This window comes from Lissotriton helveticus, chromosome 5_1, assembly GCF_964261635.1.
Source record: "Lissotriton helveticus chromosome 5_1, aLisHel1.1, whole genome shotgun sequence".
In the NCBI taxonomy this organism is placed as follows: Eukaryota; Metazoa; Chordata; class Amphibia; order Caudata; family Salamandridae; genus Lissotriton; species Lissotriton helveticus.
The window spans coordinates 129,541,133-129,566,872 of NC_136065.1; the positions used below are offsets into that span (position 1 = coordinate 129,541,133).

At 44.8% G+C, this 25,740-nt stretch overlaps 1 protein-coding gene across 1 annotated transcript in view; it reads left to right on the forward strand.

Annotated features, from left to right (window-relative positions):
* Window positions 1-25,740, forward strand: part of C5 (complement C5) — a 354,269-nt gene that overhangs the window by 155,961 nt on the left and 172,568 nt on the right. Inside the window, exons 16-19 of the mRNA XM_078641875.1 lie at window positions 1,509-1,577; window positions 2,750-2,950; window positions 13,212-13,302; window positions 24,823-24,905. Of these exons, the coding sequence (XP_078498001.1) occupies window positions 1,509-1,577; window positions 2,750-2,950; window positions 13,212-13,302; window positions 24,823-24,905 (444 nt within the window). The remainder of the gene's footprint in view (window positions 1-1,508; window positions 1,578-2,749; window positions 2,951-13,211; window positions 13,303-24,822; window positions 24,906-25,740) is intronic.

Sequence of the window (25,740 nt, forward strand, 5' to 3'; positions counted from 1 at the left end):
AATCTACAAAGCCCTTTTAATAAGTCGTAATAGTCTTTCAGAGTCATAAAGGGGCCATTGCGATCCTCTTTGAATAGCAAATTGTAGTGGGTGTAAAAGGGACCCCCTTTTCCTATTTGTGACTTGGAAAGGATGCATCAATTTTTGGGGGTGTAAAAGGAGCGCATTTCATATTTGTGACTTAGAAAGGGATGTGTCAATTGTTTGCAACCCAAATTGTGGTTGCAAACCATTGATCATAGGCTAGCCCCAATTTACCATGGACACTTCTTTGCGAAGGTAAACCTGTCCCCTGGGTACAGGTTTCGCTCCGGGAATCATATCAGTAGCCCTCAGGGGTGGAGGAGGCAGTTGCCCAGACGACCAATGCTTGCCCACCCCGATTTGTTCCTAAACTGGAAAGTTTATTTTTACAGCAGCCTTAAACACAGCTCCTGCCACTTTAATGGACACTGGCTGTTTTAAATAAATAAAAATGTTTCATACACGGGAAAGCAAATGCACAAACAGAAGTGTCGGCTGTCCCTTGGTTTGCTTCCTTCTCTGCATTCATAGTCAGTCACAGTGACTCGCATATTCAAACCTGCCCAATTAATATTTATTGGGTTTCCCATTTGTCAACGCTTTGCAAAACTACAGTTTGCAATGTCAACTATTAGGGGCAGATCTACAAGAAAGTGCCGCAGCGTGGCACCGCAAGCCCGTTGGCTGCGCCACGCTGAGGCACTTACAGAGCACAGGAATGCGACATATTTACAAGAATATGCCGCATTCCTGTGCTCTCCCCTGCGCTGGCGCACAAACAGCTGCCAAGCCGCCGGCGCAGGCACCCTTGCACCATGGTGCAGGGATGCCTGCTCCATGGGGAGATTGTTTTTATGCAGGAAGGGGCACCTACCTGCACAAAAACAATCACTAAAGGCTTTTTCCTCTTTCAATGCGTGCCGTAGAATGCAGCACGCATTGAAAGAGGAAAAAAAAGGCAAAATGAAAACATTTCTCCTCTTGCGCCTCCCTAAGTCACCTCTAGGGTGGCGTAGCATTCAGATGCATCTCCAGATTTACGATTTCTCGTAAATCTGGAGATGTGTCTTGTTCCATGGGTGTTGCGTGGGAACACCCACAGCAACACCCATGGAACGCCCCTTCAACGCAAAGTGCTGCGTGTGAAGGGGCCGTATTTACAAGGAGGGGAAAAGCCACGCAGGGTGGCTTTTCCTGACCCTGTAAATATGGAGGAGCCCCCTGCGCCTCCAGTACGTCACAAAAAGTGATGAACTAGTGGCGCAGGGGGCTTCTAAATCTGCCCCTTAGTACTTACATTGCAGCGCAAATTGCATTCCCATTCGTAAACCAGTCAGTGTGCAAATTATTCACCTTAAGGTAGTTGTTGATTGGAGCCCCTGGCAAATAATGCTAACCTCATTCATGGTGCCAATAATCCTAAATCTGCAGCCTCATTCATGTTTTATTTTTATTCACCTCTCCTAAATGCATTTTTTTCCTAGATAAAGCCTGCACTGATATTGTGCGACCAAAACGAGACACCAGTTTCGATGATAAAAGGATAGAGGCAAGTAAGTGACTCGTAGTGTGTGCTGAGGAAATTGTGCATGGTTCGGATACTGGGACACTAGGGTCCTGATTGACAGGTGTCATTTACACTTTTGTGTAAGTTTACGTTTGTTTTGGAATTCACAAAGTCAGATTTAATCATAAATTTACGACTGCGGAGATTCTGCAGTCGGGGTGGAGAACTGGTAATATCTTTTTATGTGCGGAGTGCTCACCCCGGAGCCTCTACAGTCATAAACTTGCTATTAAATCGGAGTTTGCTTATTTCAAAACAAACTTAAACTTATATGTATGTGTAAGTTTACCTTTGTGAATAAGGCCCTCACACACCAAAGTTTGAACATCTCTTTATGTCCATGAGATTGTGTGCTGGGTGTCAGGGAATTGTCGTTCATATCTACAAGATTGGGGACACTGTCCTGTGTTTTACATTTGCACAAGTAATTCGTGTTTCTAGCTAATACATTTAAAACTGACAAATATTAATAGAAGAAATATTGACTGAAATCTTATTATTTGGGATTACTTTAATCATAAATCTGCCTGCGGTTTGCTTTAGAGAGCAACAGAGTTACACATTTAAAATCAGGTAGATTTTCGGTAACTTGAACTGCACGGTTTTGACCAACGGGGAAAATCTTTTAAATTAATATATGGATTGTTTCACAATCATCCTCATAACATTTCTTTTCTTTCATTTTTACATTTTCTTTGTTGTGTTCCCTATTTTAGTTAGAGGCATTCGGTGCTCTGAAAGTCTTTGCAAGGACCACCTTTTAACCTCGCTCATTAGCAGATACTTCTTGCAATTAAATGGGCCATTCATTGAAAAATCCAAAGACTAGCATCTGACCCAGCCTGGCATCATCATCAAAGATGGGCGACAGAATGCTCCTTTGATGACGTATGTTTGATTTGTAAAACCAAATTTGACATCATTCCCCAGAGGGCTCCTTTAAAGGGGCCATCTGAGTGGATAGGAAAAAGAAGAAATTCCCTTTATCCAGTCCTGCATGCTCAACAATCACCAAGAAGAGGCATTCTAGAACCTTGCTTTCTTTGATGATGTCACCAGAGAGGTATTGTGACATCATTCAATGGATGGCCCCTTTAAAACTAGGAAGGGCGACCCAGCAAAATGGCCTCCAATGACTCCATTGTGTTCTATTCCCAGTAAACTCTTACAAACACAAGGACGTGAGGCAGTGCTGCCTGGACGGCATGAAGGAGTACCCCACCGGAGAGACCTGCGAGGCGAGGGCCAGTCGCATCAAAGGCGTTAAATTCCTTGTGCGCTGCATTGAAGCCTTCAAGAGATGCTGCACCCTGGTGCAGACGGAGTACACTGGCAAAACACTGGAACTGGCTCGAATGCGTAAGTCCAAACTCATCATAACAGCGCTTTTCTAATGTTATGTTCATGCATTTTGATAGGTCTCTCTGCCGAATGGTTAAGTGAGGCTGGAGCCATTTAGGGACGAGCTCTGCATTAACTTGCGGACACACGGGTCCACACACACACACATGCATACACAACACACACAAACACACATGGACGCACACACACAAACACACAGGGACACACACACAGACAACGCATGAGCACTCACACAGACATATGAACACACAGTCACACACAAATAGAGGCATACATACACGGACACACATCCACAGACACATACTCGGACACAAAATATGTAAAATACACACTCTTCTCCAAATATGGCCACTGAGGATATAGTTTACAAAGATATGGAGCATTTCTGCTCTCTCCTTGCGCTTGAACGCTTTGTGCTGCTTAGCACCAACGCAAGCATGGGCGTAGGAGACACTAAATTTCTGGGGGGGACAGGGACAACCTTGTGGACTTTCCAGTGACCCTATACAAATCGCCCATTGTGCGAGACCGTACGCGCGTTAAACGTATACAATCGCATAGTTATGAAGAGAAATATTGAGAAAGGCCGGCAAGTAGTCACAGTGTAGGGTGTTGCAGTGACGAACAGCCTACAATAACACCAGTGTCTGTGGGGGGCTGCTTGCATTCTTGGGTCTGTGCTGAGCACCCCCAGCTGCTCAGAGGCCCCAGCTGACGTGGTGTTATGTACTGGAGACTGTCACCAGGCAATGTCGGGCCTAGACAGGCTGAAAGACATGAAACCTATTGAGTGCAGTGCATTGAAGGGTGGGTGATGTCTGTGTGAGTGAAGGGTGAGCAGTGTGCCTGTGTGAGTCCAGAGTGAGTGATGTCTGTGTGAGTATAGGGTGAGCAGTGTGCCTGTGTGAGTCCTTGGTGAGTGATGTCTGTGTGAGCGCAGGGTCAGCAGTGTGCCTGTGTGAGTGATGTCTGTGACAGTGCAGGGTCGGTGATGTCTGTGTGAGCGCAGGGTGAGCAGTGTGCCTGTGTGAGTCAAGGGTGAGTGATGTCTGTGTGAGTGTAGGTTGAGTAGTATGCCTGTGTGAGTCCAGGGTGAGTCCAGGGAGAGTGATGTCTGTGTGAGCGCAGGGTCAGCAGTGTGCCTGTGTGAATGATGTCTGTGACAGTGCAGGGTTGGTGATGTCTGTATGAGCGCAGGGTGAGCAGTGTGCCTGTGTGAGTCCAGGGTGAGTGATGTCTGTGTGAGTGCAGGTTGAGTAGTATGCCTGTGTGAGTCCAGGGTGAGTCCAGGGAGAGTGATGTCTGTGTGAGTATAGGGTGAGCAGTGTGCCTGTGTGAGTCCTTGGTGAGTGATGTCTGTGTGAGCGCAGGGTCAGCAGTGTGCCTGTGTGAGTGATGTCTGTGACAGTGCAGGGTCGGTGATGTCTGTGTGAGCGCAGGGTGAGCAGTGTGCCTGTGTGAGTCAAGGGTGAGTGATGTCTGTGTGAGTGCAGGTTGAGTAGTATGCCTGTGTGAGTCCAGGGTGAGTCCAGGGAGAGTGATGTCTGTGTGAGCGCAGGGTCAGCAGTGTGCCTGTGTGAATGATGTCTGTGACAGTGCAGGGTTGGTGATGTCTGTATGAGCGCAGGGTGAGCAGTGTGCCTGTGTGAGTCCAGGGTGAGTGATGTCTGTGTGAGTGCAGGTTGAGTAGTATGCCTGTGTGAGTCCAGGGTGAGTCCAGGGAGAGTGATATCTGTGTGAGTATAGGGTGAGCAGTGTGCCTGTGTGAGTCCTTGGTGAGTGATGTCTGTGTGAGCGCAGGGTCAGCAGTGTGCCTGTGTGAGTGATGTCTGTGACAGTGCAGGGTCGGTGATGTCTGTGTGAGCGCAGGGTGAGCAGTGTGCCTGTGTGAGTCCAGGGTGAGTGATGTCTGTGTGAGTGCAGGTTGAGTAGTATGCCTGTGTGAGTCCAGGGAGAGTGATGTCTGTGTGAGCGCAGGGTCAGCAGTGTGCCTGTGTGAATGATGTCTGTGACAGTGCAGGGTTGGTGATGTCTGTATGAGCGCAGGGTGAGCAGTGTGCCTGTGTGAGTCCAGGGTGAGTGATGTCTGTGTGAGTGCAGGTTGAGTAGTATGCCTGTGTGAGTCCAGGGTGAGTCCAGGGAGAGTGATGTCTGTGTGAGTATAGGGTGAGCAGTGTGCCTGTGTGAGTCCAGGGAGAGTGATGTCTGTGTGAGCGCAGGGTCAGCAGTGTGCCTGTGTGAGTGATGTCTGTGACAGTGCAGGGTTGGTGATGTCTGTATGAGCGCAGGGTGAGCAGTGTGCCTGTGTGAGTCCAGGGTGAGTGATGTCTGTGTGAGTGCAGGTTGAGTAGTATGCCTGTGTGAGTCCAGGGTGAGTCCAGGGAGAGTGATGTCTGTGTGAGTATAGGGTGAGCAGTGTGCCTGTGTGAGTCCTTGGTGAGTGATGTCTGTGTGAGTGCAGGGTCAGCAGTGTGCCTGTGTGAGTGATGTCTGTGACAGTGCAGGGTCGGTGATGTCTGTGTGAGCGCAGGGTGAGCAGTGTGCCTGTGTGAGTCCAGGGTGAGTGATGTCTGTGTGAGTACAGGTTGAGTAGTATGCCTGTGTGAGTCCAGGGTGAGTCCAGGGAGAGTGATGTCTGTGTGAGTATAGGGTGAGCAGTGTGCCTGTGTGAGTCCTGGGTGAGTGATGTCTGTGTGAGCGCAGGGTCAGCAGTGTGCCTGTGTGAGTGATGTCTGTGACAGTGCAGGGTCGGTGATGTCTGTGTGAGCGCAGGGTGAGCAGTGTGCCTGTGTGAGTCCAGGGTGAGTGATGTCTGTGTGAGTACAGGTTGAGTAGTATGCCTGTGTGAGTCCAGGGTGAGTCCAGGGAGAGTGATGTCTGTGTGAGTATAGGGTGAGCAGTGTGCCTGTGTGAGTCCTGGGTGAGTGATGTCTGTGTGAGCGCAGGGTCAGCAGTGTGCCTGTGTGAGTGATGTCTGTGACAGTGCAGGGTTGGTGATGTCTGTATGAGTGCAGGGTGAGCAGTGTGCCTGTGTGAGACCAGGGTGAGTGATGTCTGTGTGAGTGCAGGTTGAGCAGTGTGCCTGTGTGGGTCCAGGGTGAGTGATGTCTGTGTGAGTAAAGGGTGAGCAGTGTGCCTGTGTGAGTCCAGGGTGAGTGATGTCTGTGTGAGTGCAGGGTGAGCAGTGTGCCTGTGTGAGTCCTGGGTGAGTGATGTCTGTGTGAGTAAAGGGTGAGCAGTGTGCCTGTGTGAGTCCAGGGTGAGTGATGTCTGTGTGAGTATAGGGTGAGCAGTGTGCCTGTGTGAGTCCTGGGTGAGTGATGTCTGTGTGAGTGCAGGTTGAGTAGTATGCCTGTGTGAGTCCAGGGTGAGTCCAGGGAGAGTGATGTCTGTGTGAGTGCAGGTTGAGTAGTGTGCCTGTGTGAGTCCTGGGTTGGTGATGTCTGTGTGAGCGCAGGGTGAGCAGTGTGCCTGTGTGAGTCCAGGGTGAGTGATGTCTGTGTGAGCGCAGGGTGAGCAGTGTGCCTGTGTGAGTCCAGGGTGAGTGATGTCTGTGTGAGTGCATGGTGAGCAGTGTGCCTGTGTGAGTGATGTCTGTGTGAGTTCATGGTGAGCAGTGTGCCTGTGTGAGTCCAGGGCGAGTGATGTCTGTGTGAGTGCAGGTTGAGCAGTGTGCCTGTGTGAGTCCAGAGTGAGTGATGTGGATGGGTGAATGCTGGCTTAGTGATGTGTCAGGGAAGGGTGAGTAATGGGTCTATGAGTGCAGGGTGACTGTGCCTATGCGAATGCAGGCAGAGAGATGTATCTGTGCAAGTGCAAAGAGACTTGTCTGGCTACTCCCAGAGATGTATTGGCCAAGATACCTCTTTCTCAAATGTGCTTAAGAATGCACCATTTGCCCACTCTTTTTTCAAAATGTTCTCGTGGGAGAACCCCCGAATCCCCCATAGGTGGTTGGGCCTCGCTCGCTGCGCGCGCTCGTCACAGTGCAGTGTTTACGCCGCACCACTTTCAAATGTCACCAGCCGCCCCTGCCTTTTAAATGAAAATTACAGTGTAGGCATAAGGTGATCACATATCATTTCACACACTGACAAATCTGAATACACAATGTAATACAGCAATGTCTAGCACCATCCCCTAAATGAATATTAAAAAAAAAACCTTTGACCTAATGTCAGATGTGTCAGTACGAATCTAGTTATACTGAAAACATTGTCAGTCTTAACTCTCACAGTAGTTTAAGGAAGAAAGTCTTGAAAATTTCCAAAAGGCTTCCTCGGAGTTCTTAAAGAACACTACAGCACGTCAACACAGAGCATTATATAAGTGTCCAATCTGTGGCTGCGCCGCGCTGGGCCCGAGAAGAGACCTGCACCTGGTGCCCAGAGAACCAAAGGTGTGTGCGGTGACCTGGGGCTGTGATGTATACACTCACTGCACTGACTGCATGCCAAGAACAACGGTGCAGGACGCTGCTCACAAATGGACAGTGACAAGAATGACAGAACAGAAGGTAGCGCTAGCAACCCTAGCCTATGCGTTAAAAACACACAAATGTCCATTTTCGCACAAAAATCTCCAAAATCTTTTCCCATCTTCCTACCTCGCAGATATTTCATTCGCCCCTTGAAAGCCTTGTAAGCGGCCGTCTGATTAATTCCCAGTCCGTATGAGGTTAGATTTCTCACGTCCGCGCTCATAAAACTAAATCTACTTTGTAAGCCTCATTCAGATAATTAGAAATTTATCACATTTAAGCAAGAATATTGAGCCACAATGCCCATGAATAGCCGAATTTAGAGACAGGCCTGCAAACACTAGTCCAATCTATAATTACAGAAACACGGCGTGAAAGGGCCCTTTGTTATCGGGAGTTATTCAAAGTGCGGAATTAAGACAGAACATACGTGGGCACAATTTAAACAAAATGCGACGAGGAGAGGGCTTTCACGCACTATAAATAAAAAAAATTAAAAAGCAGCACTGGCAGCAGAGGTGAGGGCGAGGCTGCTGAGCCGAGGCTCAGGCTGCACTCCAGACTCCACTCAGTCAAAACTGACAGAACAGAAGGTAGCGCTAGCATACAACCCTGTATGTTTTTGCAATCTGTCCTTTTGTAATGTTTCTCATTATGTTTCATTTCTGCTCCTTTTGTGAAGCGCTCTGACGCCTTCGGGTAAAGTCCGCGCTATATAAAAATGCATAAATAAATAAATAAATAAATAAATAAAAACAACTTGTAAACCCCACACCCCCACCACTTTCAAATGTCACCAGGCGCCTGGCAGCTGAGGTGAGAACTAAATAATTCCCTGAGCCTCAGGGGTGCTGCGCCACACAGAGACTTCAAAAGAGCAGAGGCAGGGGGGCGAGTGGCCTATGACGTCACCTTATGCTGTGACTATCGGATCATTTGAGAGGCGCCAGGTCAAATGCAGGGCCATTAGGACACACATCACCTCTCGCACTTCGCACTTTTTTTGCGCGCTAATGGCCTGCCAATCTCCCTCTCAGGAGGTAGAGGGGAAATTTGTTTGACCCCTCGTCCCCCCCACCCTTGTCCCCTGTGTCCCCCCCACTCCAAAATCTGGGGGGGATATGTCCCCCGCGTCCCCCACAGTTCCTACGCCCATGAACGCAAGCACACTTGCAGCATATAACAACAGGGCTTGCGTTACAGGCAGCATTGCAATCCTTAAAGGCACATTCCTCTTTCTATGTGAGCTACAGAATGTTGGGTAGGTGCACCACTTTGGAGCAAACCCATGTTTACAAGTCTTTGTAAATCTGGGTTTGCATCAAAATGCATGGATGGATGCTTGGGAATCCCCATGCTCCACTAATGTAATGCCGACCCGATGCAAAGTGATGGAAGGCAGAGGTACGCACTGCAATGCATTGTATTTACTAAACCACGCAAAGCCAAAAAAAGTGGCTTCGTAAATTCCAGATAAGGACTTGCATTGACCTGCGTCAACTTGCGTCAGGCAAGGACATTGCAAGCCACTAATAAATCTGCCCCTTTGTATGTAAATTTAAATAAATGCCCTAAAATGATTTGCTAAACATTTTATATTTTCCAAAATTTTAAGAACGAATTTTTATATTAATCTGAATGAAGATTTTAATATATAATCACAAAAATATTTGTGTGTGTGCATATATATACATCGACAGAAACTCAATCCAGGAGATAGCGCAGACTATGGAAAGGACTTCTACTGCACAATTTGTAATCCAAGGTTTATTTACGTCAACGCGTTTCACCCCCTCAGGGGCATGGTCAGGGCCTGCTGACATTCACTGTGCCCCGTCACCTTTAAAAAGAGGTCTTGTTGCATAGATTCATCAAAATGAAAGAAATACTTGTAGCAGCAAAAAACAATTACGATCGTCATATTTAAATTCATTACTTAGTGCGATATCATATTGTGAGACATATCTGATAAATATCAATGATACATATAAATAATAATCAAAAGTTGGTCAGATCGACCAGAGAAACAAACATTCATAAGGCTTATCATCAGGGCTTAATTTGAGCCGGTGGTTTCTGGTGCTCTGCACCGTCACTTAATTGTCAACACCTGCGCTTGACAGTCTGCCACAGCGTTGCTCTGTCTGGCTAATTTAGAGCTGACCACAACGACAGTTAATTAGTAATTCCTTTACACAAAAAACTGGTGCATGAGTCCAAAACATTAAATGTAGCCAAGTGGCATTGTTACAAGAACAACCAATTTGTTGGCTACAATCAGACGAAGGTGCATATCATCTGACCAAGAACAACCAATTTGTTGCATACAATCAAACAAAGGTACTTACCATCAGACCAAATGGCTAGCCTCAAATTATTGTTGTGAGGACATTATATAATTATTTATCAATACACAATAAGCACCAAATGAAAAGTAACAGCCAAATGGCTATGTAGTTTATAACCGCAAATATATCCTAACACCGTCACATAAACAGTTTTGAGTGTTGTGACAAATCATTGTTCTGACAAGTCAATATGATCAGATGATTGCTGCAAATTAGACACATTAACTGTCACGATACACTCTAACCTCCCATAATACTCAGCTTAGACGTTAATGAAAAATACACTAGCATAGTGATATTCTGGCATGTAGGTATTAAGCGAAGGTGAGTGGAGGAGGTAAACTTATGAGAGCCAAGAGAGCCAGACAAAATTGGAGAAAAATGGGAGAAAATAAAATAAAGTGGGAAAGAAAATATAGAAATTAGGACAAGAATATAAAACTTCAAAGCTAAACAGCAGACATGCTCTAAAAGGTAAACCATCCATTGCCACATTAGCCAATATGGACATGTAATTCATCATCTTCATTCAGTCCCGCAGGGGATTCACTACCGAGTAGAACAATGCACTTTGACTCCAACACCCTCAGTCTCAACTCTCTGTCTCTGCCTCCTGTGTTCTCCAGTACCCTGTCAATCCCAAAATAGGACACCAAATCAGCATCTTTGTTATTCGTTTTTGCCCAGTGTCTTACCACTGGCTAGTTCGTATCACAATTCTTAAGGGCCCTATAATGCTCAAGTACATGTTTTTTCAGTGGGCAGACAGTACTGCCCACATATCTGTATCCACAGGGGCATACCAGCACATAGACCACATAGTCACTTCCACATGTAATTAATTTGTTAATGTTTAGATTTTTACCTGTGGGAAGTAAGAATTTCCTTGTGTTGCTGCTACTCTTGCAGGCTTTACACCTGCCACATTTGAAAAACCTCTGCTATGTGCTAAGCCAACTTGCTTGTGTATCCCTCGTGTTAGTGTAACTGTGCACACGGATATCTCGAAGGGATCTGGATTTGTGGAATGTTATTAGAGGGCGGGAGGATACACTGTTCCCTATGACAAGGTCACTTATGACCAGATGCCAATTCTCGTTAAGCATTTTGCGAATAGAGACAGACTCATTATTGTAAGTTGTTATGAGTCTAGTTGGCTGGGTTTCTGGCATGTCCTTCTTTCTAATGTATAGGATATTCTCTTGTGCATGATGTTTTGTCACTGGTTCTTCTGAGTAGTTTATAAGGGTAACCTCTAGCCCTGAATCCCCGAATCATGAGGCCCCCCTCTTCTTTAAAAGCCACATCAGTGCTGCAGTTACGCTTTGCCCTCAGTCGCTCACCGTATGCGATGCTCCATTTTAATTTGTGAGGTGGTGGCTGGCTTCATGAAGGATACTGTTGCTCGCTGTGTTTTTCCTAAAAAGGCTAGTTTGTATTTAGCTGCCCACCACCTCAACAGAGACATCAAGGAAATCTATTTCCTCAACATGTATTCTGTGTGTAAACATGAGATTTAAATTATTACGAGACATTTGTGTCATAAAGTCCTCTAGGATGTCTTGCGGACCCTCCAAGATCATAAACACATTGTCTATGTATCTGGTCCAGAAAGTTATGTGCTTTGTCCATTTCTCATTTGCATAACCCATAGATGTTGCTCCTCCCACCAATCCATGAAAATGCAATGATAGCTCGGTGCAATGCAACTTCCCATGGCAGTCCTAACCAGTTGGCGATACCATACATCATTAAACATGAAAAAATTATTCTGGGTCTTTCCTTCTTTTCTACCGCGAACCTGGACTATTGCAGAATATTATTTATAAGAAAACTTAAGTTTAAAAAGGTTTTTAAGCAGCAATGCAAACAAGCTAATAATCTAAATATATCTGTAATTGCCCCGGCTCGGGACACTATATTTGATACTCTCATGATTGGAGATATCCCTGACTTTGAAGCAAGAGAGGTGTGGTGGTATTTAAAGAGGCTCTGGCGGTAGCGCCTTTCCTTGCACCACTTGCAGTTTGGCTCAGGCCGGTTAACCGCAGCTTTTGTTTGGATATATATGTATATCTTACTATTTTATTTGTGAAAAACATAACATGTTTTAGAAAACAAACAAAAAAATCAGAACCCCAATACATTATTTTAATTCAACAAAAGAATGTTAAAAATATATTTTAACTTAAATAGTAAACTGGGTTTTTTGAACTACTACATTTTGGAAAATAGAAAACAAATCTATTTGTTTGTGTAAAATGATCTTAGTCAAAATCTTAGTCAAAATAATAAACTATTCCCCCAGACTTTGGAAAACTCAGTTTAAATATAAAAAACTCACAAACCTCAATATTTTATTCAGTAAGCTTAAATAAAAAGAAATTCCTCAAATAAAATATTTAGACTAATTAAAGTTACATATATAGCAAAAGACTAGCCACCTAACCCCTGATAAAGCCCACGACCTAGTAAAAAATACCCAACAAAATATAACGTTATAAAAACAATAATTGAACATGTATTTATATATAAATTATAACTAAAACACACCAAAAATATACATTTTTATGTAGTAGTGTTCTATATTTTTAACATAATTAATACTGCAACCAATATAAAATGATATACTTACATTTGATATTGTATCATATTTTGCTCATATTTTGGTACTGATGGCATTTTGACCACAATAATACTGTCACCCGATATTTTGGAACCTATATCCCAGTACCATACACAAATTGTGCCTGAGATCTCCCCATGGTTGATGGGTAGATAGGGAAGCAAGATGGTATATTCCGTGTGAACTGTGGGATTGTAGCCTGCCAGTTTTACTACACATTCCAAGAAAGCTAGCAACCGCTCAAGTGCTGCACAGACAATTCACCATGGTAAATTAACTGCACCATGCACTCACTGTTTAGCTTGCAAGATTCTAAGCAGCTATTATATTTGACTAAGGCTACTTTAAATACATATAACTAAATCCAGCTATTTTTCAAAGATATTTAGTGATTACAGGCAAACAAAATGATTTGGGGGTTAGCCTCACTTAACCCCTTCCACGCTAATGACAAAGCCAGCTCGTCATGGGCGTTACCTGCGCTACGCGGATGACGAGCTGGCTTTGTCACAAACCAGGCGATTTTGAAAAATCAGCGCACAGCGGGAAAACCCTCTAGCGCGCATGCGGTTAAGCGCCATCAGCCTCTTTAGGTGTGTTCCCTACACAATCTTCACTGATTGCCAGCTAGATTTGCGCTTTAGAAGTTCATAAAGATTTTTATATCAAATATGGCAATAGAGAATGTTTCTTTTCTGCTGAGCATTATGATCTATGTTTATTAACGCTGAGATTGTTTATTAATTGCTTCTTCCAAAACCAACCATTCCCATTTTATAATTCATCAGATTATCTTTTTTACAGACATAAGGACGCTCTTTGACGTGGATTCACCACAAATTCGCAGCTATTTCCCTGAAAGTTGGATGTGGAAAATCCAAAAAATCTCAGATAGGTACTGCACTATGTTATATAAGGTTTAATGCAATTATTGTAATGTACATTTCCTACAATATTACTTTGATATAATAGCATAGAAATAGGTAAGCCTATAGGTTCGTACTAAAGAGGTTACATGCATCAGTCATTTCATGTCATAGCCAAGGCTGTATGTCAGGGAGTGCTATGATGTCATAGTCATGGTTGGAATTGGCACGCGTTTATGATGTCATACTCAGAGGTGCACCTTAGCGCGTTTATGATGTGATAGGGCTGAGAGTGATTAGGATGAACATGCAGATGATCCTATCAGGGGCACATATGCAGGTTCTTTATGATGTCATAGTCACGGGTGCACTTTGGTAAGATCCATTAATCTATAGTCAAGGACATAAATGGGCCAGGTCTGTTCTGTTATATATGCAGATGTGATGGGCTAATGATGTCATAGTCATGTATGCACATGTTTGGTCTATATCATTATAGACTGGGAGATATGTGTGGTGGGTTTATGATGCCATACTACAGGTTACCCATTGGCCAGATCGATCAAGTCTTAGCTAGAAGGGCATATATGCGGAGTCACCCTCGTCCAGGATGCTTATGGGAAAGTATCTGTTACCACATCAGGACACCGGTACACAGGTGGGTAGAGTCTCTGGTGTCATAATCAGGAGTGCTAGTGGGCAGGGCCTTCAATGTTATGGTTACAAACACTTGTGTGCCAGTTGAATTGTGGGGTGCTGTCTGCTTTGGCTTTAAGTCTTTTCATGTTGAAGTGCAATGTTTTGTGTTGTCTATGTTGCATATTTTTTTGAACTAACAATATATCTACCTATCTTTCTCTCTCTCTCTCTCTCTCTCTCTCTCTCTATATATATATATATATATATATATATATATGTATATATATATACGTCATGTGATCAAGGCTCACCCGAGCCGAAACGCGTCAGGACCGAGCAAGGCAATAAACATTATTCAAGCACTACACCGTGGTCCGTTTCCGTCTGTGCGAGAAAGCTGAGGAGTGATGGAGTGCAAGTATATATATATATTTATAAATATATTACCTACTGGCGGTCGCCAGTAGGTATATATAGTTAGGATTTTTTCTCTATGGGATTTTTGAAAATTCTATGTCTAATAACTTTGCCGTTTGTGGACGGAATTGGCTGAAATTTTCAGGAAAATGGCACATTTTGTTTCTGAGCAGCCTTTGAAAATTTGGGGGGGGTTCGTCAAGGGGGGGCCGAGAAAAAAGGGGGGTCCCAAAACACGTTTTTCCCATGTTAATTTCCATAGGGCGGTTGGCCTCACTTTTAGCCCGAACGGCTGAATGGATTTGCACGAAACTTGGCAAAATTGTAGGGACTGGTAGCCCGATGTGCCTTTTGTAGGTCTCAATATATGTGCTCCAGTGGATTTTGAGAAATTAACGTTTAAAAAAAGATATATATCTGTAAGCGCGGACCGGGCAGCGGCCTAGGACGCGTACTTTTCGCGCAACGGAGCTTTGTGAAGCGAAGCTGATTGGTTCTCCGGCGTCTGTCAACATTCCAAACAGTCCGTAGTGGCCGCAAACAGTCTGTAGTGGCCGCCATCTTGTCTCTCGGTAGGATCGAGAGACAAGAGGAGGCCAAAGCGAAGGGGCAAATGACCATAAGGGGGAATAGTAGATCCTCGCTGACCCCCTAGGTTTGATGTGGAGGTTTTAAAAGGGCCCCGCGGGGCAAAAAAAAAAAATTATAATAATAATCTTACGGCTGAATGGATTTGCACGAAACTTGGCAAAATTGTAGGGACTGGTAGCCCGATGTGCCTTTGCTAGGTCTCAATATATGTGCTTCAGTGGATTTTGAGAAATTAACGTTCAAAAAAAGATATATATCTGTAACAGCGCACCGCTTCGCGTACTTTTCGCGTTACGGAGCTTTGCGAAGCGAAGCTGATTGGCTCTCCGGTGTCTGTAAACATTCCAAACAGTCCGTAGCGGCCGCCATCTTGTCTCTCGGTAGGATCGAGAGACAAGAGGAGGCCAAAGCGAAGGGGCAAATGACCATAAGGGGGCATAGTAGATCCTCGCTGATCCCCTAGGTTTGATGTGGAGGTTTTAAAAGGGCCCCGCGGGGCAAAAAAAATAAATAATAATAATAATCGAACGGCTGAATGGATTTGCACGAAACTTGGTAAAATATTAGGGACTGGTAGCCCGATGTGCCTTTGCTAGGTCTCAATATATGTGCTTCAGTGCATTTTGAGAAATTAACGTTCAAAAACAAGATATATATCTGTAACAGCGCTCCGCTTCGCGGAGATAAAATTATATCTGTATTACCTAGCTGTTGCTAACACCAGTTAGCGACGGCTAGTAGGAGATAGCGACCATCTTGGGCCCCACTTTGCATGTGAGTGATATTTATCACTAATGACATGCAAAGTGGGCATGCCAAGATGTTAGCGACTGGAAACAGTCGCTAACATCGCTATCTCCTATTATCAACTTTTGGAAATATTCGAGATAAGCGCGAATATCTCCAAAAAGTAACAGCTGCCCTGAGCAGTTCTTAGCCATGTTATCCTACGGGAGGTGGATAACATGGCTAAGAGGATTAGCTCGGTAATGCATGAATATCGCTGAGTTTTCAGCGATATTAATGCATTGCGGTCGGTTTTTATCGTATTTGCGATAAACTTTGATAATAGCAAGGTTTATCTGCGATAATTTCTGACGGTAAAAAAATCTTTGCAATGCATCGTTAGGGATAAATATCGCTTAACTTTGGTAATATGCCCCAACGTCTGTTAACGTTCGATTCGAAGGAAATCAGGAAGTGTTGAAAAACATTGTCTGCGCCATCTTGTCTTTTTTCAAATGCCACACTTTTGTCGTGCACAGCAGCCATTTTAGATGCCTTGACCAGACCCACTCTGTGCACGCTGTCGATCCTTAGCATGGCTCCCCACCCTCGCAAGCATCTCCCCCAGGCAGTGGTCACCCCCGCTCTCTGTCTTATGCATGGGTAATAAACCTCCCCCCATCTGCGCTGCTCTTTCCTGAGAATCACACCCTGTGCCCGCCCGACACCTCCCTTTCGCCCTATTCACTACTGCACCCTCTGACACTCCTTTTCCTCTGTGTCCGATTGTCCAGGCTGGTCCTAGGGTATCAGCTAGCCCTGCAGATGTAGTTTATGGCCACAGCTGTAAAGATTCACCCCTCTTCAAAGGAGTTATAGTAGATCAAGGCCCACACTCGATGAGATCCGTCACAGCAGAAGCGTTGCTATTATCTGAAAACCATCCTGTATTGTGATTGGGGAGGGGACCGAGCGTGAAGCGGAAGATTCCAGGGATGACTCTTTGTACATCAAAGTTTTTACAATTATGTGTCACATTAAAAATATATAGCACTCCGACAAAGTAGTAAGATTATAAAACTTTAATAATTTATAAATATATACAAGAAAACAAAAATAGTAATAACATATAAACATTTTTAGGGAAAAACAACGAAGTAGCGGTCGGCTGTGCGAATAGTCCCAACGCAGCACAACGTCCAGATTTCCGGCGTGGGGCGGGTCATCAGTAGCAAACTGTTGTGCGAATAGTTCCAAGGCAGCAGAACGCGCTGAAATCTAGATGACACGAAAGTGATGTCTAGTAAGTTGCCACCCAGCAAATAACGGCGTGGGGCGTCGCGGGGGGTGGGTCTTCAGTAGCAAACTGTTGTGCGAATAGTTCCAAGGCAGCAGAACGATGGCACCACGGTGATGTCCAGTAAGTTGCCGCACTGGTTTTGGTATCCTACAATGCTGCTCCAAATAACGGCGTGGGGCGCCCCGGGGGAGGCGGCGTGAACGGGCCTCTCCAGGTGGAGTGTCATCTGTTGTAGTGGGGCGCCCCTTTACCGTTTCAGTTGCCATTCCGTCCGTTTTTGGTCCACTGTGTCAAAAGCCGCAATTCAGCTGAGTTGCGCCCACTCTTGCGGTGCAGCGATAGGCGGCTGTCACAGGACTCTCAAAATGGCGGCAGGCTCTTTCCTTTTTGGGCCTGGTCCACTGAAATGGCCCTGGGACACCTTGGAAATCGGACGCTTGTCTGCTAGGTCTTGGACCCCATTCTCGAAAGCGTCCCCTCCGCCTTGAGAATTCATCAAAACTTTTGGGGGCCCCGACTCCTGCAGGCTTCTGGTGGGGAGCGGCTGCCATGATTGCTCGCGGAATGACTACGACGGAGCTACGAGATGGTGGTGCTCTCATGCTGACGCCAGCTTCAGTCTGAAACATCCAGAAACAAGGTGGGGCTTTCATCGTTTGGAAAAAAAAAAAGTTTTCATCCAATGAAAAGTGTTGTTTTTAGGTCATATGATAAAGCCTTCCATCATTAGGAAACCAAAAGTAAAATGAACCAATGAAAAGTTTTATAAACAAGTCACATGACCTGTTATGCGGCATAGGGTATAAAATGCGGAGAAAATACGTTGGCACGTGAGGCGGCGTCAGTAGCGGACCGATGTGCGAATAGGCCGAAGGCAACACAGCGCGCCAAGATCCGGATGGCACCGAGGTGGTGTCCAGCAAGTTGCAGCACTGGTGTGGCCATCCTACAATGTTGAAAGTCGGCGTGGGGCGCCCCGTTGGCCTGTGAGTTTGCGTCAGTAGCGGACCGATGTGCGAATAGGCCGAAGGCAGCACAACGCGCCAAGATCCGGATGGCACCGAGGTGGTGTCTAGTAAGTTGCCGCACTGGTGTGGCCATCCTACAATGCTGAAAGTCGGCGTGGGGCGCCCTGTTGGCCTGTGAGATGGTGTCAGTAGCGGACTGATGTGCGAATGGGGCCAAAGGCAGCGCAACAATATTTTCTGACTGACACCACAAGGCGCTGAGATGCCAAGATCCGGATGGCACCGAGGTGATGTCTAAGTTGCGGACTGATGTGCGAATGGGGCCAAAGGTAGCGTAACAATATTTTCTGTATGGAAGATACCACTAGGCGTTGAGATGCCAAGATTCGGATGGCACCGAGGTGATGTCTAGCAAGTTGCTGCACTGGTGTGGTCATCCTACAATGCTGAAACTCGGCGTGGGTCGCCCCATTAGCCTGTGAGATGGCGTCAGTAGCGGACCGATGTGCGAATAGGCCGAAGGCAGCACAACGCGCCAAGATCCGGATGTCACAGTGGTGGTTTCATAGTTGAGAGGCACTTCATCTGCAGTGGGGCGCCGAGATCCGGATGGCACCGAGGTGATGTCTAGCAAGTTGCTGTACTGGTGTGGTCATCCTACAATGCTGAAAGTCGGCGTGGGGCGCCCCATTAGCCTGTGAGATGGCGTCAGTAGCGGACTGATGTGCGAATGGGGCCAAAGGCAGCACAACGCGCCAAGATCCGGATGGCACCGAGGTGGTGTCCAGCAACTTGCCGCACTGGTGTGGCCATCCTACAATGCTGCGCCGAAAGTCGGCGTGGGGCGCCCCGTTGGCCTGTGAGTTCGCGTCAGTCAGTGGGGGCTGTTTGAGGATCTGACTGCATTGGAAAGCAATGTGATGCTGTGCGTCGCCCCCAAGATGGAGGTTCCTCGGCTGCAGTGGGGCGCCCCTTGGTGTTTCACTCGCTATGCAGCTGAGTTGCGTGCGCACTTGTGGCGAATAGGCCGAAGGCAGCACAACGCGCCGAGATCTGGATGGCACCGAGGTGGTGTCCAGCAATTTGCCGCACTGGTGTGGCCATCCTACAATGCTGCGCCGAAAGTCGGCGTGGGGTGCCCCGTTGGCCTGTGAGGTGGCGTCAGTAGCGGACCGATGTGTGAATAGGCCGGAACCAGCACAAGGCGCCAAGATCCGGATGGCACCGAGGTGGTGTCATAGTTGAGAGTTCTGAGCAGCGCTTGTAACACTGTCTGAAGCTTATTTGCACCTGCTGCAGCTTCACTATTGCCCTGGTGTGGCCTAAGATCGCCCATGACATAGGCGGCCACCTCCCGGGGTCCGGCGGAACTTTTTTCCTTTGCCTTTGTGCATCTTGTCCCACAATCCGTTTGACCTGAAGACACGACCAGGTCCCTGAATGTGTGCAGGGGGACGCTATTGATTGAATCAAAATGGCGGCTTCACACAAAGCTGACTCAAGCGTTGCTGCTGATGCTATACAGAGAAAAACTGGTTTTCAGTTTGTACATTCTTCAGGATTTTTCCATCCAAGGCTGGTTGAGAGTTTGTATAACAATGGCTTCAGATTTTCAACATACTACTCTTCAACATTCTTCCTAAATGTAACAATGTGAGACTCACTAGGAGAACGGTGTAGTGAGGGCCACAAACGGCTGTTTGTCTTTCCTTTCAAAATGCTGCCAACAATATTTTCGGAATGGAAGACAACACAAGGCGCTGAGATTCGGTTGGCACCGAGGTGGTGTCCAGCAAGTTGCCGCACTGGTGTGGCCATCCTACAATGCTGCGCCGAAAGTCGGCGTGGGGTGCCCGAAGGGGGGGGGGGAGGCGGCGCAAACGAGCCTCTCCCGCTTCTCCATGTGGAGGCAGTTCATCTGCAGTGGGGCGCCGAGATCCGGATGGCACCGAGGTGGTGTCTAGCAAGTTGCCGCACTGGTGTGGCCATCCTACAATGCTGCGCCGAAAGACGGCGTGGGGTGCCCGAAGGAAGTGTCCTTATCCAGGGCATTATCGCTGTATCATGTCCTCCACTAAAATGGCCCTGGGACACATTAGAACTCGGACGCTCAATTTTTTTTTCCTTTCCTGTACATGCAAAAAAAGGTAAATGCCCGGTACGTTACACGCTTCATCTGCCACGATGAACTCTCCAGAGGAACCGAAAAAAAATATAGTTGTGGTAACTATACCATGCATCGTCATATGGAGAGGTGGCACCAATTAATTATAGTGCTGCATAAAAGAGAGATTTGGAGGAGAACCCCTGACCTGCTAGTACATTCATCAAAGAAGTGGCACTGAGAGCTTCAGAGGCAAGGGAAACGGTCCCAAATTTTTAGAAGAACTTTGGAAAGATTAAAATGACATGTTTAGATTGTGGCAAATTAATTTCATGTGGACAGATGAGTGTTACTCTAATAAATACAGCATATGAACATCATCATAGTCGATGGTTGGTAGAGACATTTTGACTATATCCTGGACCTGCCCGTCCTCGCCCAAAATGGCGCCGGAATAAATGGGACTCGTAACTCCTTGTTGTGTACTGGTTGCAGAACCTTGAAATCACGAGATACGTATGCAGTTTTGAAGCACATGGCGGGCGGGGACGAGAATTGATTGAATATTTCGACATCCCTATTGATATTAAGTTCTGATGTGTTATTGATTACTGTACTGTTGAAAGTTCGAATTAACGTCACCCATGGTACTTGCCCGCAAATGTATATCTAGATAATTTTATTGTAACTGGCCCTGTCGTATTTTAATTATAAAATGTACGTCCACCGATTCCGTAACTGTTAGACACCTTAGTTCTTGCAACCTAATGGCCCGCCCGTTACGTTCCTCTACAGTGTAAATGTCTACTCATCACATACGATTACAGTTTGCTCCGTGGCCGGCCCACGTGGTTATAGGCTCGTATTTGTATAATGAAATTTTCACAATAAAGGTTTTTAAAAGAAAACATGGTAGTAGTATATACATTGGTAAAGTTTGTAATAATAGTCACTGTTTTAGAATCATTAAAAGGCAAGTGAAATAAAGCAGACCAATTACATGAAGGGTAAAAGGTATAATACGAAGGAACGCAGTAAAGATAAATGGTCAAGGGCTGTTGTGTTTTCTATTCCTGCAACATAAAGTGATCGATAAGAATCTCATATTCAGGCGTATCGGCGACTAAGACAGCAGGTCGACCCTCTTTTGCTCAACGGCTCCATCATGGGACGAAGAAACGCTCTTTTTCTCGAAAAAAGAATATATTTTACTTGCAGGACAGTTGTAAAATTTCCGGGAAAGTACATTAGTCTGGAACATTATAACATATATTTAAGAAAAAATAATGTTCGGAAGTAATGAAAAGCGTAATTTTTAGGTCATATGACCAAGCCTTTCATCATTACAATAAGAAAAGTAAAATGAACCAATGAAAAGTTTTATTAACAAGTCACATGACTTGTTATGCTTACGTTACGCGCTGCGCGCCCCGGATGACTTCCGGATGCGCTAACGCGGCGCGTCATATGACGCATTACGCGACAACGCAGGTCCAGAATATAGTCAAAATGTCTCCACCAACCAGCGGTCGGAACACAACCCCTTTCAGCAGGCTAAATAGTTCTGTTAAATGACAACAGAAGGGACAGGCAACAAGAACCATCAGTCAAAGAGGGGAGGGCTAGTACTTCTCTACCGGGTTACATTGGGGCGCTACCGGAACTGATCGAATTGGTAGTCTACAGTGTTTCTGGATGTTTCAGACTGAAGCTGGGGTTAGCATGAGAGCAGCATCATTTCGTAGCTCCGTCGTGGCCATTCCGCAACCAATCATGGCAGCCGCTCTTTATCGTTATTTTGGGCGGGGTGGGTGGCGGAGCCGAGCTGTTTTGCAGCCATCATTGTGTGGAGTTCAGTTCATCTCACTAGTTTTGTATTTGTCATGAGGGGTTGTTCCTAATGTTTCTATTTTAGCGAGGTCAAAAAGAGATCCCATTAGTGGCCTACTGATTTTGCTCGATTCCTTTTCTTTTTTTTACACGATTTTTCGTTATCTGCAAAGACTAAACAGAGTATTGCGACTCTGTGTTTGTTTGTAAATAGAGAATGAACCAAAGAGAACTAATTCTAAAACAGTAAATACTTGGATAACAATCAATCAAATGGAGAGAGAAGCAGGCACGACGGATTACAACGGGGGCAAAGGCCTGCGTTAACTACCTTTCACTATCTGCAAAGAGAGAGTACTCCTAATAGAAATGAGGGGGGGGGGCACCATTCAAAGCAGATCAGTGTGCATAAACACGAAAATGTTTTCACTTACCACGTACTTGACATTCGACAGCTTATGATATTTGCTATTAAAAAACCATTGAAATTCACTGAAAAAACCATAGGTTATAGACCATATATAGTTAGGAATTAGCATTTACAAAACCTTGAAAATTCACTGAAAAAACCATAGGTTATAGACCATATATAGTTAGGAATTAGCATTTAAAAAACCTTATTTTACTCACACAAAACCATTGAAATTCCATATATAGTTAGTTGCACTAACTATATATTGCGCACCCGCAATCCACTGCTGATCATGTCACATATTACATCATTCATGACATGGTCAGTGACATCACTGATGACATCACTGATGACATCTCAAATGACATCACTGATGACATCACTGATGACATCTCATTTGACATCAATGACCACATCACTGATGATATTATTCATGTGACAATACAATGCATCTCTTCACATTTTAATATAACCTCTGTTTCACCCAGTGTTAAAAACAGAGTATAATTTTTGAAACCATTGACACACCAATACTAGTTACTACATACGTACTCACTGATTCCTACGTCTACACACACATTCACTCATTCACCCATACAATCATTCATACATACAATCACTCATGTTTACAACACAATCATATGCACTCATACACCTATACAGACACTCACACTCTGCCACTCATCCATGGAGTTACTCACACACCTAGTCAGTCCTGTAAAGAATCAATCACACTTCCATTTTCTACTCTATACAGTTAAACATAGAGCACCTTACGTTTTCAACCATATACTAACACATACTTACTCTCTTATACAATCATTGATACAAGTACACATTGATCTGTACAGAGTCACACACCTCCCATCCAGCCACACACACACTCAGTCTCCCATGCAAATACTTGGGCAATCAATCAATAACCCATATAGTTACTCATATAGCTACTGATCAACACATGCAGCAGTTTACAGAACAACAGACATAATGATGCACAAATTAAGACAGTTTAGTCACTAACCCATGCACTCAGTGAGACACATTTAATCACTCACTCATACATTCAGTCATGCACCTACTAAATCCTTCGTCCAGACACTTATACATCCACTCATTCTTCAATATGTAAGACATATTTTAACTTTACAGAAACATAGTCACTGGATGTTGTCATCAGTGATGTCATCAGTGATGTCATTTGAGATGTCATCAGTGATGTCATCAGTGATGTCACTGACCATGTCATGAATGATGTAATATGTGACATGATCAGCAGTGGATTGCGGGTGCGCAATATATAGTTAGTGCAACTAACTATATATGGAATTTCAATGGTTTTGTGTGAGTAAAATAAGGTTTTTTAAATGCTAATTCCTAACTATATATGGTCTATAACCTATGGTTTTTTCAGTGAATATATATATATATATAGATAGATAGATATATATATCTATCTATCTATATATATATATAAAAAATCAAAGAAAACTCCACAAGGTGTGATCAATCCACATAAAATAAATCAACCTACGTTCTTTCTCATGTCACCCTTTAACTTCAACCTGTATGGATTTTGGCACGGTGGTCACAAAGTTGAAGGGTGACATGAGACAGCGCCTAGGTTGATTTATTTTAGGTGGATTGATCACGCCTTGTGGAGTTTTCTTTGATTTGGTATATCTACCCTGTCCCCTTAGTTTGAGGGGTTGCTCTCTTTTTGCTCACTCTGTCATAGGATGACGCCACCCACAGTGTTCTCCATCTGATTTCTAGAGGGTGGTGCTTTTTTGTCAGATGAGTGAAGTTTTGCATAGATCCTGATCATTGCCCTACACAAGGTTTGTGGAGATTCCTGCGTTTCCTACATTTAGGCGGTGGAATAATTATCCCCATAAACTGGTTACATCTACTTGTGAGCGCCACCTGCTGCTGAAAGTGGTTGTGCCATTTTCACACCTATTGAATTTAAAAACACTTTTCTTATGGTTATTAAACTGCATGGATGCTGGCAATCAGTTTCTTTTCACGTAAAACTATGTGTGCATTTGTCCCAATTTTAACGTGAAAAACCACATTTATAAATATTTCAAACTACAGGTAGTAATTTTAGTATTTAGAGTAAATTACAAGCTATTCAGAAGAGAAGAACTAGAAAGTTGTCATACAGCTGCTCCTCACGCTTCCTTTGGCTTCCATTGCCTGTGCAGTTCATGGACTTTGCACTCACCTTCGTGGGGTTTCCATGGGTCTGTGGTCCTCAGGACAATGCACACAAACACAGAAAAGCACTTGAATCTCCATTCTAAGTCTGTGAGCTGTGCACTCTTATGCATGCTGCTCTACCAGTTATCACCTGCTAGGGAAACTAGGGTTTTTGTAAATGGGTGTGCAACCTAGGTCTATAGATTTGTATGCGATCTTGTGCAAACTATGGCCGATTGTCCCTTTTATGATGTGACCCCTTCTATAATGCGCATACGATGAACGACAATTGGCGTGTCCACTTAATATACATGTTTTTATATTGTCATTAAGAGCAATAATCTTTTTTGATGTTCTCAGATGGGATTCCCAGTCCTTGTCATTTACACTACCGGATTCTTTGACTTCGTGGGAGATTCAAGGCATTGGTATTTCTGACCAAGGTAAGCACATGCTGTGTTTGGGCCATGCAATGACTAGCGGTCAGCGACCATCTTGTTGCCAGAATTTGATCAGATGCCATTGGGAGTATAAGTAACCGTGCTAGCGCCTTCTTATAAATGATTATGAATGACACCACATGACCCGAGCTCCCAGGATCCTCTGCCCTATTTAGGTGAACAGTTAGAAACATTTTCTTTGACAAGCATTTAGAATGAAACATTCACTGATCTTTAGTTCCAAAGTGGTAACCTACATGGGAAGTAGAGGAGAGTGAGAGAGACATCTTCAGGATGAGAGAAAAAGGAACAGTTGTTATGAAAGATACATTTGAAACGTCACAACACACACTGCATAGTCTAGAACTCACATACATTTAATTTCACTCACACTCACTACCCAGAAGTTGCAAGTCTTGGGACATTATATGGTGACTGTCAGTTTTCAGTATTATGTACCACTAAACTACCCCTTTATGGGAGTTCAAAACGGAGACAGTGACAGAACTGGGTGGCCTTAAGGCAGCTTAGGGTGGCCAGCTGCATCACATTTTCTCTCATTCACTTATTCATCCATGCGCCTGCCCGTGATTTTCTCTGTTCACTTGTCTGAGCATATGTCACTAAAGTTGAGCATTTCACTCCGATCTGTCCATCAAATAGCGCTTTACCTAAAGTACTTGAACACTAGGCCCTCAGTACAAAACCATAAGTAAAACGTCACGATTCACCTGCTTCCAAAAGAGTCAAATTTAAGACAAGAATGAAGACAAAGAAAAGACTGATGTATCTCGAGCACTTTTTGAGCATAATGGTCGTGAAAGACGAGAATTTCTGA